This window comes from Nicrophorus vespilloides, unplaced genomic scaffold, assembly GCF_001412225.1.
Source record: "Nicrophorus vespilloides isolate i.1.1-1 unplaced genomic scaffold, Nicve_v1.0, whole genome shotgun sequence".
In the NCBI taxonomy this organism is placed as follows: domain Eukaryota; kingdom Metazoa; phylum Arthropoda; class Insecta; order Coleoptera; family Silphidae; genus Nicrophorus; species Nicrophorus vespilloides.
The window spans coordinates 34052-44952 of record NW_017097721.1 but is presented as its reverse complement, the minus strand read 5'-3'; the positions used below and the strand labels follow the sequence as shown (position 1 = coordinate 44952).

Sequence of the window (10901 nt, the reverse complement as noted above, 5' to 3'; positions counted from 1 at the left end):
TTGCTCTCAAATTTATATCACATAAAGAGAGGCGGATTTGAAACGTACTAATTACAACAAACCTTATCAGTCTGTCTGAGTGTCTATGTTATGGAAATATTGTTTTCTTTTTTTTGGTCGTTTCATACACGGTCATTACTTTAATCACTGCATAATTGCGCGGGAAAGAAATAAAAGGTTTTTGCACCAAAACCGTTCTTCATTCTGCAAGCAGTGCCAGTGTAACCACTTGGTAGCAAAACTTCTCCAATCGTTCTTCAGTGTTTTCTTCCTAAAGTCGTAAGTTTTTATTATTATTAGTTCACTTTTATTTCAAATCGATATTCAACTTTCGTGACTTGATCCTGCAACTAATTGCATACTGTTGTTGCCGAATGAACGTAATTGAATCGAAAGAGATGGAATCTCCGTTTGGAGACGAGACGAAGCCATTTCGTAATTACAATATTCACTTATCTAGCTTCGCTCCGCTCTTTCCCATCTGTAATTCCTCCCCGCCGCAGAATAGTAATGCAATAAATAAATGGGGCGAGTCCACCTCTGCAAAATGAATGAATTTGAACAAATATAAAATGTATGTTCGTGTTATTTATGCGCTCGAACGGCGGAAGAATTCACAAACACGTCGAAATTATTTGTTTGTTTTTTTATGTGTTCATAATTGCAGCGGTTTGTTTTTTTCATTTAAAACGTCGCTCCTCGGAACCCACCTTTTCAGTTTGCTTTCAGCGCTCGTTCAGACCGTTCGCCAGTTCCAAAGTTCTTGCGATACTGCAACCAGTTTTCGCTCCGCTCGTTTCTTTTATATATATATATGCGCGCAACAGCAGACACACATACATCTTACATTCATGGTAAGGAGTTGTCGACATTTGATGTGGTGGTGGTTATTCGATGATAATCATCGCTGCCGGCCAATCGATATTTTGAAACTTTCCTTATCTCATAAATATTCAAACGTCGGTCAGGGTGTGTGTATATGTGTGCGCTGGCTAAGCCGACGATCGTCGTATCTGATCATTCTTAGTTAATGCGTTGACATCCTTCGATTACAGACGATGCCAAATCACGTCCTGGAGTCCTCGCCTAATGCGGCGCTCAACAAGTCCATCATCGGCAAATTCATGGATTTGCCGATTCCGGAGGGCAAATGCCAGGCCATGTACATCTGGATTGATGGCACCGGAGAGAATGTGAGAGCCAAAACGAGGACCGTCGATTTCATTCCAACCAGTGTCAAAGGTAATAACTTTTATTTGTTGTTGCTTCTATTCTGTCGTCTCTTCTCTCTTCGAATTTATTTATTTATTTTGTTTCTTCTTCGCAGAACTGCCAGTCTGGAATTACGATGGAAGCTCCACGTACCAAGCGGAAGGAGGCAATTCCGATACGTATTTGCACCCTGTCGCCATGTACAACGATCCCTTCCGCAGGGGAAACAACAAGTTGGTCCTGTGCGAGACCTACAAATACAACAAGAAACCCACCGGTAATTCATTGAATAAATAAAATTAATAATATCCTATTCTCAATCTTCATTTCACAATTGCAGAGTCGAATCACAGGCATTCTTGTGCGAAGACAATGGAAGCCGCCAAGAAATGGAAGCCGTGGTTCGGAATCGAACAAGAGTACACCTTGCTCGACTTCGATCTGAGACCTCTTGGATGGCCGAAGAACGGTTTCCCGGGACCCCAGGGACCTTACTACTGCGGCGTCGGTGCAAACAAGGTCTACGCCAGGGACATCGTCGAAGCCCATTACAGGGCTTGCCTCTACGCCGGCATCAATATCTCCGGAACGAACGCCGAAGTTATGCCAGCTCAGGTAAATGGAACGCGTCAGATTAACAACATAGAACATCATACTATAATATAATAATAATTTACAGTGGGAATATCAAGTTGGACCGTGCGAAGGCATCGACATCGGAGATCAACTCTGGATGTCGCGCTTCCTTTTGCACAGGGTCGCCGAAGAGTTCGGAGTCGTCGCCACATTGGACCCGAAACCGATGCCTGGTGACTGGAACGGTGCCGGTGCCCACACCAACTTCTCCACCGAGCTGATGAGAGAGGAAAACGGTATTATGTAAGTATCGCAATTTCACAATTTGCATATAACTAAACGTACTATTATCCATATGCTTTCGTTTTAACAGTGAGATCGAAAAGGCCATCGATAAATTGAGCAGAAACCATCTGAGACACATCCAGGCGTACGATCCTAAGGGAGGAAAGGACAACGAACGTCGTTTGACCGGAAAACACGAGACCTCGAGCATCCACGATTTCAGTGCAGGTAAACAACTAAATATAAAACTTAATGTTTGGACCGTGCATTACATTGCCTCTTCTCTCGTCCTTCTATAGGTGTTGCTAATCGTGGAGCGAGTATTCGTATTCCCAGAGGTGTCGCCGAGGAGAAGCAAGGATACCTCGAAGATAGGAGACCATCGTCGAATTGCGATCCGTACTCGGTTTGCGAAGCGCTCGTCAGAACCTGCATCCTGGATGAATAGATGCATGAACTGATGACAACTATTGTTCCTCAGCACAATAAAGAATATTATATTTTTCGATTACATTATCAACATAGAAAAGAAAGAAGAAGAATAAGAAGATGGAGAACTACAAATAGGTTTAACAAGTTACATAGTAATTATTATTATTATTATAGCTACAATTATTATTATTATTATTAGATATGTCGTTTATTACTATTTGTATTAATTTCACATTACGAAGCTCAATTGTTGCTATTAGGTTGTTCTTCAGCATTAGCTAAGTAAGAGTTTTTAGGGACGAAAACCACGTTTGACCAAATCACCGTATTTTTGTTTTGTTTATTTGTTCGTTTATATTGTGTAGTAGCTAATTGAAAGAAAATATATATCTGATGAGACCATATCATATATACCACCAACACACATATATATATTGTAATTTGTTTCTGTATTCGTTCATAGTTATTTTATTTTGTATACAATGTATGTCTACAATTTTACCAAGACACAATCAAAAAAAAAATTATATTATATTTTTAAACATTTTATTATTATATTAAAAATAGTGTTTATTACAATAACTTTATATTTGCATATCATTTCTCCCGATTTTCTTAATATCCGCATCAACTATGGTTAAAGATTAGTTTGCAAAACTCTCGGAACAAATCATAAGATCTGAAATCGTACGCATTATGTAGGGTTTGTGCATTCATTAAATTGAACAAATATTGTTTGGTTTTATAAATAATTCTTTTAATATAAAATATATTCTACAAATAACGCACTTACAGACCGGCGCAGATTTGCATCAGTTTGTAAGGGTTCGAGCCGCTCAGGAAAGAAAGTTCTTCGTCTTGACCGGGTGCAGGTTGGACCCATTTTCTTTCCCTATAATATTCCATGCAACTCGTGAATTCCTTGTCCGTGTATTCGTTAACAGCCACCGGAATGAACGGGTCCAAATGTTCGAATCCTTCCTTCCCTAACAAATACCTAAAGCAGAATATAAACGTTAAAAAGTTATAGAGATTGCAAAACAAGTAATATTTACTTTGGCATGTGAGATAGTTGATCTTCTTTGGCGCTCGCGATTTCGTCGACGGTTAAAACGCAAACGGCGTTATTCCAATCGAACTTTGTTACCTCCAAAAAACCTTCGGTCACCGTTACCTTGCTAGGAGGCACCATCTCTTTCTTCTCTGTGTAAACCCGGGTCTTGGGGTAAAAGAACCCATTGTACCCGTCGATTGCCACCATGGTCTTGCATTTACCCTTTTTGGAAAGCTCCTTGATTTCCATACACAAACCCAAAACGCAACTGCTTGCATACTTTACGCGACTAATGCCGTGCTCAATCAATTCCAAAATATGCGCTCCCTTCTGCGTTTTCTCCCTTTTGCTCCAAACATAATCCTGGCCAATAACCAAATCTGCGTTGCTCAACACATGAGCATTCTGTGTTTTGAAGTGTACCAACCAGTTGGCTGCGTCCAAATTGATGTCAACATTACCAGGCTTCAATTCAGAATTGCTATATTCTTTGCAATAACGCATCCACTGTCCCACCCATGGCACATGCAGAATCAAGTGTCCAGTTTCCAAACCATAATGAACGACGTGCGCCAATGCCAGAGATTTACCACTACCCTTCTTCCCATACAGAACAAACCTATTCACAGGTTTACTATAATCGATAGACTTTATGCAATTGATTATATCCAGACTTGGCTCACGTACCATCAAACATGTCTCAGCAAATGACTTTGTCTGAATGTTGTAGGACTTGGGAATACCTCCATGTGCGAAAAGCTGATTTCTGATGTCCTGCGGTATCTTGTAGTATTGGGCACTGTTTGATGATGAGTGATAGCTGGGTTTGTCTTCAGAGGTGCGAAATTTCTGGGAATGCGTTGCGACACAAAGTGCACGTATATTTTTCGGTAACCTCGCACCTAAAACTTCTTTGCTGACCACCTTCAACATCTTTTTTTACCTACAAACTTGATCTATATACAAAATGTTAACAATTAACCTACAAACTCTCAGAATCAAAAATCACATTTTGTAATTCGTAGCTAACTTCGCAATGTATCAAAAGTTATATAAATTTTAAATAAGTATTTTATTTCGTTCTTTCAGTTACATTACAAACTCAAAGTTAACGTATAAACTTTACTTTTCATTAAATAAGCATTAGAAGACGCCAAAGCATATTTTAAAATAAACTTTAAATACTAAATTTCAAGCAATATCTCCAAATGCTACTCAGTACAATATTTATTAAATAATAATCAGGACATATAATTCAATTTTGTTTGCCTGAAATGCATTTCAAAGCTTAAAACTTCTCATCAAAGTGAAGGAAAAACTACTTTAGTTTCATATTTATGTTTCTCGTTTATTATTATTAATACATGTATGTGTTCTTAACAAATAAGTAAAATGTACGTAGGAATGCCTTGTTTCAATATCCTATACAAATTTTACTCGTATTATGCAAATACCATATTATTTGGAACAATATTATTATCCGTGTCAAACGCAAATGTATGCTGAATAATTAATAAAATAAGTGTGTCCAAGAATTTGAGGTGAAAAGAAGCGACAGTGAAGAGACAATGTAATTACACACGCTGAGCGGAAAACTTTATAACGCCTAAAGGAAATGGGTTCAATCGTCGGCGAAATGTATTTGGGTTCTTTACTTGCGCTTTTACTCAGCGATCCTCTTACGAAGCTCTTAACTGAAATAACCGAGAACTATTTTGACGATAAGCAGAAATTGATCATAATCTCGAGCAGATTTGATTACATCCACGAGATCGAGGGATTCCTAATGACTATAAACGAAAACCCGATCGAGATAATCAATGGGTTCTTGTTTGAACGCAGGAAATCGAAGAGCGAAGGTTTCGTCATTCAATTCTGCTTCGTATTCGAGTTGGAGTACTACTTCAGCAGGATCGCAATCAATCAGTTCCAGAAATTCATATTGATCGCGAAATGTGAACACGTCAATCCATCTACAGTCGCGAAAACCCTCTGGAATGACTATTTAAGCGATTTCCTGATTATCACCAAAGACATGGAACTTTTCACCTGGTTTCCATTTAGTACTGGCAATTGCGGCGACAATTTCACTTTGTTGAAAGCGAAGAAAAACGATCTTTTTCCTATTAATAAAATTAACAACTTGCACGAGTGTCCGATCAAGGTGAAGTTCCAATACATAGCGCCGTTCGTAATGAACGAACGAGATGGGGCTTTGATCGAAATGATCAACACCCTGGGACGACTGTACAATTTCACACCAATCCATAATATTCATAGCGGAAAGAACGATGTTATCGATTTCGAATACATGTTTGATGGCCTGAAAAATCGGTCAGATGATCTGAGTTTACCTTTGGACAGTTTGTCCGTTTTCAGGAACTTGTTGTTCGATTATACCGGTTATTATTTGGTGGATCCTGATTGCCTTTGCATAAGAACGCCCAGAAAGATATCAAAGTTATCCAAACTGGCCGAACTCATTTTCTCGCAGTTTTATTATACCATATACGCAATGATTATTCATGTGTTAGTTACATTCCTCTTCGGCAAAGTATTACGAGCCAAGGAGCGCTTCAATAGTTTCGTCAATATTTATCATTCGTACCAGAGGGTGATCTTAGGTGCCGGAAGTTATATAATGCCAATAAGCGTGACACTGAGAATCTTGTTCGCCGCTTGGCTGCTGTACGCTCTAGTATTTTCCACTCAATATACAAGCATTTTGTTTCAAAGATTCAAAGAGCCCGTCTACGAGTTGGAGATGTTCAATGAAAAGCTCGACAACGCCACCAAGTTCGTTCCTATCTACTTCGATCGACAGATAATGCCATTGCTGAAACAGAACACCACGCATTTGGCCAACATGTTTCAGATCTGCGAGGACCCTATCGAATGTTCAGCTAAGGTGATCAATGGTGGACCGTACATGTCCTTCATGAAGAGACTCGTTGTCGACTATAATGTCTACAGATTCGTCGATGAACATCGAACCGTGCTGTTGAATTGCTACAAGAGCACGCACAGCATGAACTACTTGATGATCTATATGAGAAACAACTACTTCATGAAGAACATTCTGAGTAAGGCCATCAGACACATGGTCGCCAGCGGTTTGATCATAAACAAATTCGATCAGCTGATCCACAAGAACAAAATCAAAGACGCGGTGGCTTGGGAGGTGTTCGTTGCCGAGGAAGGCATGACCGGTATTCTTCACTTCGAGGACTTTCTTATTATATTTCTCTACATTCTTATAGCACTCTCCATAGCCTTGGTCGTCTTTCTGCTCGAGATTCTTCACTACCGATATAAGAACGTGGTAAACTGTACCACGCGCTTGCACGTTGGCCATAGCGTTTGAGCAAATTGCAAAAGATCTGTGTTGTTGGGAGCGTCTCAAAAAATAATAACAATATATTTATAAATAAATTAATATTAATTATAATATAAAAAAAGAAAAGAAATGTAATTGTAGTAAATGCAAGCAGCTATTCAAATAAATCCATCGATGACACATTGTTTATTAGATCATTTAAAAATGTTGTTGCATCCATCTCAGATTGTGCGCAATATAATGTGTACGCCAGAATCAGAGGATACAGCCTCACTGAGCTCACCAGGTTTCAATGCAAATGCAGCCTCTTCAAATGGCTTCTGCATTGCACCCCTGCCAAAAGGTCCCAGATCACCACCCCTTCTCGCAGAAGAACAATCAGAGTACTTTTGGGCCAACTCAGAAAATGTTGCTTTGCCACCAACAATCTGTTCTCTATATGCTAAAAGAAGAGAGAGCAATTCAGAAGTGTTACATGCTTTTTGAGATAAACTTACATTTAACAAGATCAAAGGCTTCATCCTTGGTCCTTGTGATCACGTCTTCCCTCCACGAGGAAGGTCTACGGGATTCCCTGTGTTTCACCAGCAAGTGAGAGCACTGCACCTGCTCTGGTCCACTGGAGCCACTAGGCTCTGCAGGCTTATCCGGCACATCCCATTGGGATTCTTTGGTGTACACATTGAGATAGTAATGTTGACCTGTGCCTCAAAATCAAATGAATCTATTGTTCGATGTTGTTAATTAATAATTACTTACCTGTGGAGCGACTCAACCGTTTTTCCCACCCGGCAGGTAATTGTTCGTCAGCCATTTTCAATGTGAACAATTGACAGAAACTGCAACTGACAACAACTCCTCAGGATAAATTACCAACGTAAGAAAATGAAGAACGAAATTGAATCGATTTGTCTAGAAAAGAAAGACATGGACTATTCAATTCAAATTTTTGTTTTAAACAAATTAAACCTGTTTGCAGGTTCGATAAATTCAAATTAATCAAATAAAGTGAAGTTAAGAGCGAAAGGTGTTTCTGGTCAGCTGGGCGGTGACAGTCGTGCGTGACAGTTAGCTGTCGGTTGCTGTCGGCGTTTGGTTTAGTAGTTAGCTGGATGATGCGCGTCTCGCATCGTGTGTGTTTGTTGTATGGGCTGCAGATCGACACGTTTCTTGTTTCCAGTTTCTCTTTTCGCTCCTATTAGCATTTAACGCCATCACCAGAAGGACCCGCTTTCCCTCAGGTTACCGTGCGCTCCTCCAAGTCGAACGTGTTGTTCCACAGGTGCCGTGACTATGATAACCTTTATACAAAACAGTCAGATCTGATTTAGCGACTGTAAACAAACAGGTTTCCTTCGTCTTCGTGTATCCAACAACAATATCTAAGGTAAATATATGCATTATTATAACAATTGTTGATTGCAAATGTACCTGCATTATTCAACATCACAGTACAGTAACAAAAGACAATCGTCGAAGCCCACGCATACTTTGCATTGCGAAATCAAGAGATTTCATATTGGATCGCACCGCTCCAATCGATTGATATTATCGAATCAATCCTCGCCACAGACACACTTGCTGTTGTTGCTGAAATTGCTGTTAATCTTAGGTTTGCACGAAGAAACGTATGTTCGATGAACGAACTGGTATTTTAGTTGACGTGTACAATATTTTAAAATGTAGCAAACCATTGAAATGTAAAGGTATTATTTTAGTCTTATTATCTCATCGTTTTCCTTTTATTTTTCTTCACACTCACGCTCCAATGTTTCCACTCCATAACTTCCGCATATCCACAATATCTGATTATATAAATAACCATTATCCACCTGTATCTAACATTGAAAATATCATATTTTAGAATTATCGAGTTTTCAAATACATTGAAATGTATGTATTTTTTTAATTAATATCAAGTATTAATTAATATCAAATTTATTGACTTTAACAGATTTTGCTTTTTTTTTGCGCGCATTTAATATACAAATATTATTGATATTTCGAAGGGATTATTTTTTATTTGTTTTATTCAATTTCTCTGGGCGGACGTATCTTATGCACACTTATTACTCATAGCGCATACCTCGATGCAGCTTTTGTCTTTATTAATTTCGACACAATTCTTGTTGTCGGCACTTTGCAAGAAACTGTGTCACGTTGCATTTCGTTACAATTATTTATTTGCTTATTACGAGTGCGTGTGTCAATGTGGAAATGATAATATGGTAAGCCGCTGCTGCGATAAGCTTTGCCATTATCTGTAGGTGCACTCGAAACGCAGTCTACTATGATATTTGTATACAAATATCAAATGCAATGCTACTGAAAACATTAAAATGTAATGCCCTGATCAACACATTCACAGTATAATGAACGTACGCTTTTGCATATATTTGATGTTATTGCTGTACGTACAAGTATGTTTCATCCATCCGATGAGATAATCTCTGCATCATTCGCACAGGCACAGACCAGTGAAAGTTTCAATGACGAATTGCTCTTTGTGTGTTTTTATTTCGGATCAAATTTCAATTTAATTGCCGTTGCCGTTTGAATTACGGTCAAGGTGTGAGTGTTGAAAAATTTTGTGTACAAAACACTACAGTGTTTGTTGTTGTCTATTGATTCATTTATATATATTTGTTAATAATATGTAGTTTCAAGCGTTATGGAATATTATGCAGTTTGAATATGTGGCAGACTGATAAAGCACCGGTTGCCTTCTACGCTTTATTTAAATTTGTTTTATTTTTAGTATGCATTAGGATTCCATTTGTAATATACGATTATAACACTTTTTTTTTGTTGCTCTGTTTGTAATGACCAACATCAATTCGACGATGTTAACAATTCTTGTACTGTTACGTCTACAATTGCAACGGCATTGCAGATTTTGGGTCCAACCCTCGTTGCACTCACCCTTGCCCACTTTCACTGTGTAAAAATCCACAGAGGGTGAGCGAGTGCACACGTACGGGCGGCGATCATCCGCAATGTGCGCTGGGATTGTAATTATATTGATTTTCGTGCTCCCACTGTGATGCCTCCTCGGTCGATCTACGAAGATTTGCCACCCTCCGATTACGACCTTAATTCCTCCATTTCGCATCCTCAGGCGTCTGCTTGCTCCTTTGATTCTTCAATTACTGGAAAGAGAGTCGTAATGATAAAAGTGTTCTGAAGAGGTCCGCACCTTAATTAACCTAATTCGTATACCCAACCTATGTTAACATCGCACCCCTCTAGCAATAATTGAAGGTCGAAGGCGAGGAAAACAAAAGTGATAATATCGCACGCGATAGTTTATTTCATTCGTTTCATGAATATATCTTCTCTAATCGTTTTTTTTCTTTTCAAATCATGTGTATGACTATGCGTGGTAATATGTGTACTTTCTGTCCATGAACATTTCCGTATGTTTTTGGAGTGCTGCTGTTGTTGTTGGTACAGTTATCGATTCTGATTCCCACGCGAAATATTAATGGATTGCCTTACTAAGAACATTTCAACATGTTAATGACCTTTACGTCGTTTGCAAAATCTAAAATTTCACTGTTTTTTTCTTATTCACTTCTTCGATGAAAGGCGACAGCAACTGCAATAATATGCAGGTTTCTTATAAACGCGTTCAAGTGTACGCGGAAACGATTCATACGGTGGATGTGGGCTGTAGAACTAATAAAATTGTGAAATAATGTTGGACAAATACAAACAAATTAAAATCATTCAATTAACATTGGTATTTTAATTTTTTTTTTGAAACTGAGATATCTTTGGAAACATTTATCTAGATCAGAGGTTCCCAAACTTTTTTGTGTCGTAGACCCCTTGTCATGTTTTTCGGTTTTGGGTCTCTTCTAACAGTAGTGAAGTTTAGTGTTAAAAACTTAAATTAAAAACATATGTTAAGTTTTATACATTTATTAATTGAATTTAAATTAAAACTACTCAAAATAAAATTTTGTAACTGTTATATAAAATATACGTAACATAAAATAAACT

At 38.4% G+C, this 10901-nt stretch overlaps 4 protein-coding genes across 7 annotated transcripts in view; 2 read left to right on the top strand and 2 right to left on the bottom strand.

Annotated features, from left to right (window-relative positions):
* Positions 1–2892, top strand: part of LOC108560816 (glutamine synthetase 2 cytoplasmic) — a 7127-nt gene extending 4235 nt beyond the window's left edge. The window contains exons 2-7 of the mRNA XM_017918511.1: positions 1056–1242; positions 1328–1489; positions 1553–1827; positions 1892–2091; positions 2162–2301; positions 2373–2892. Of these exons, the coding sequence (XP_017774000.1) occupies positions 1059–1242; positions 1328–1489; positions 1553–1827; positions 1892–2091; positions 2162–2301; positions 2373–2521 (1110 nt within the window). The 5' untranslated portion in view covers positions 1056–1058 and the 3' untranslated portion in view covers positions 2522–2892. The remainder of the gene's footprint in view (positions 1–1055; positions 1243–1327; positions 1490–1552; positions 1828–1891; positions 2092–2161; positions 2302–2372) is intronic.
* On the bottom strand, positions 2840–4589 carry LOC108560815 (28S ribosomal protein S29, mitochondrial). The gene is made up of 2 exons (XM_017918509.1): positions 3561–4589; positions 2840–3502 (listed from the first exon to the last, which is right to left on the bottom strand). Exons 1-2 carry the CDS (start codon positions 4490–4492, stop codon positions 3295–3297), a joined length of 1140 nt encoding a protein of 379 aa, XP_017773998.1. The 5' UTR covers positions 4493–4589; the 3' UTR covers positions 2840–3294.
* Positions 4590–7067: 2478 nt separating this feature from the next.
* On the bottom strand, positions 7068–7850 carry LOC108560813 (putative peptidyl-prolyl cis-trans isomerase dodo). 2 transcript variants are annotated; one of them, XM_017918505.1, is made up of 3 exons: positions 7656–7850; positions 7394–7603; positions 7068–7338 (listed from the first exon to the last, which is right to left on the bottom strand). In XM_017918505.1, the coding sequence occupies exons 1-3, from the start codon at positions 7708–7710 to the stop codon at positions 7118–7120; spliced, it is 486 nt and encodes a 161-aa protein (XP_017773994.1). In that variant the 5' UTR covers positions 7711–7850; the 3' UTR covers positions 7068–7117. The 2 variants fall into 2 exon arrangements, with proteins under 2 accessions (XP_017773994.1, XP_017773995.1); XM_017918506.1 differs by having other exon boundaries at positions 7394–7597; positions 7656–7833.
* A 93-nt stretch (positions 7851–7943) lies between these two features.
* The window catches only part of LOC108560809 (ecotropic viral integration site 5 ortholog), a 19999-nt gene continuing 17041 nt past the window's right edge, over positions 7944–10901 (top strand). For 2 of the 3 annotated variants that reach the window (XM_017918496.1, XM_017918495.1), the window contains exon 1: positions 7944–8283. The gene's annotated coding sequence lies outside the window, so the exon portion shown is untranslated. The remainder of the gene's footprint in view (positions 8284–10901) is intronic. The other variant, XM_017918500.1, reaches the window with a different exon arrangement.

Excerpts from the sequence above, each read along its gene's own strand:
- LOC108560815 (XM_017918509.1), bottom strand. The coding sequence starts at position 4,492 with ATGTTGAAGGTGGTCAGCAAAGAAGTTTTAGGTGCGAGGTTACCGAAA. Across the intron at positions 3,503-3,560 it reads CAACTATCTCACATGCCAAA|GTATTTGTTAGGGAAGGAAG; the intron begins GTAAATATTACT and ends ATTCTGCTTTAG.
- LOC108560813 (XM_017918505.1), bottom strand. The coding sequence starts at position 7,710 with ATGGCTGACGAACAATTACCTGCCGGGTGGGAAAAACGGTTGAGTCGC. Across the intron at positions 7,604-7,655 it reads ACGGTTGAGTCGCTCCACAG|GCACAGGTCAACATTACTAT; the intron begins GTAAGTAATTAT and ends TTTGATTTTGAG. Across the intron at positions 7,339-7,393 it reads AGCCTTTGATCTTGTTAAAT|CATATAGAGAACAGATTGTT; the intron begins GTAAGTTTATCT and ends CTCTTCTTTTAG.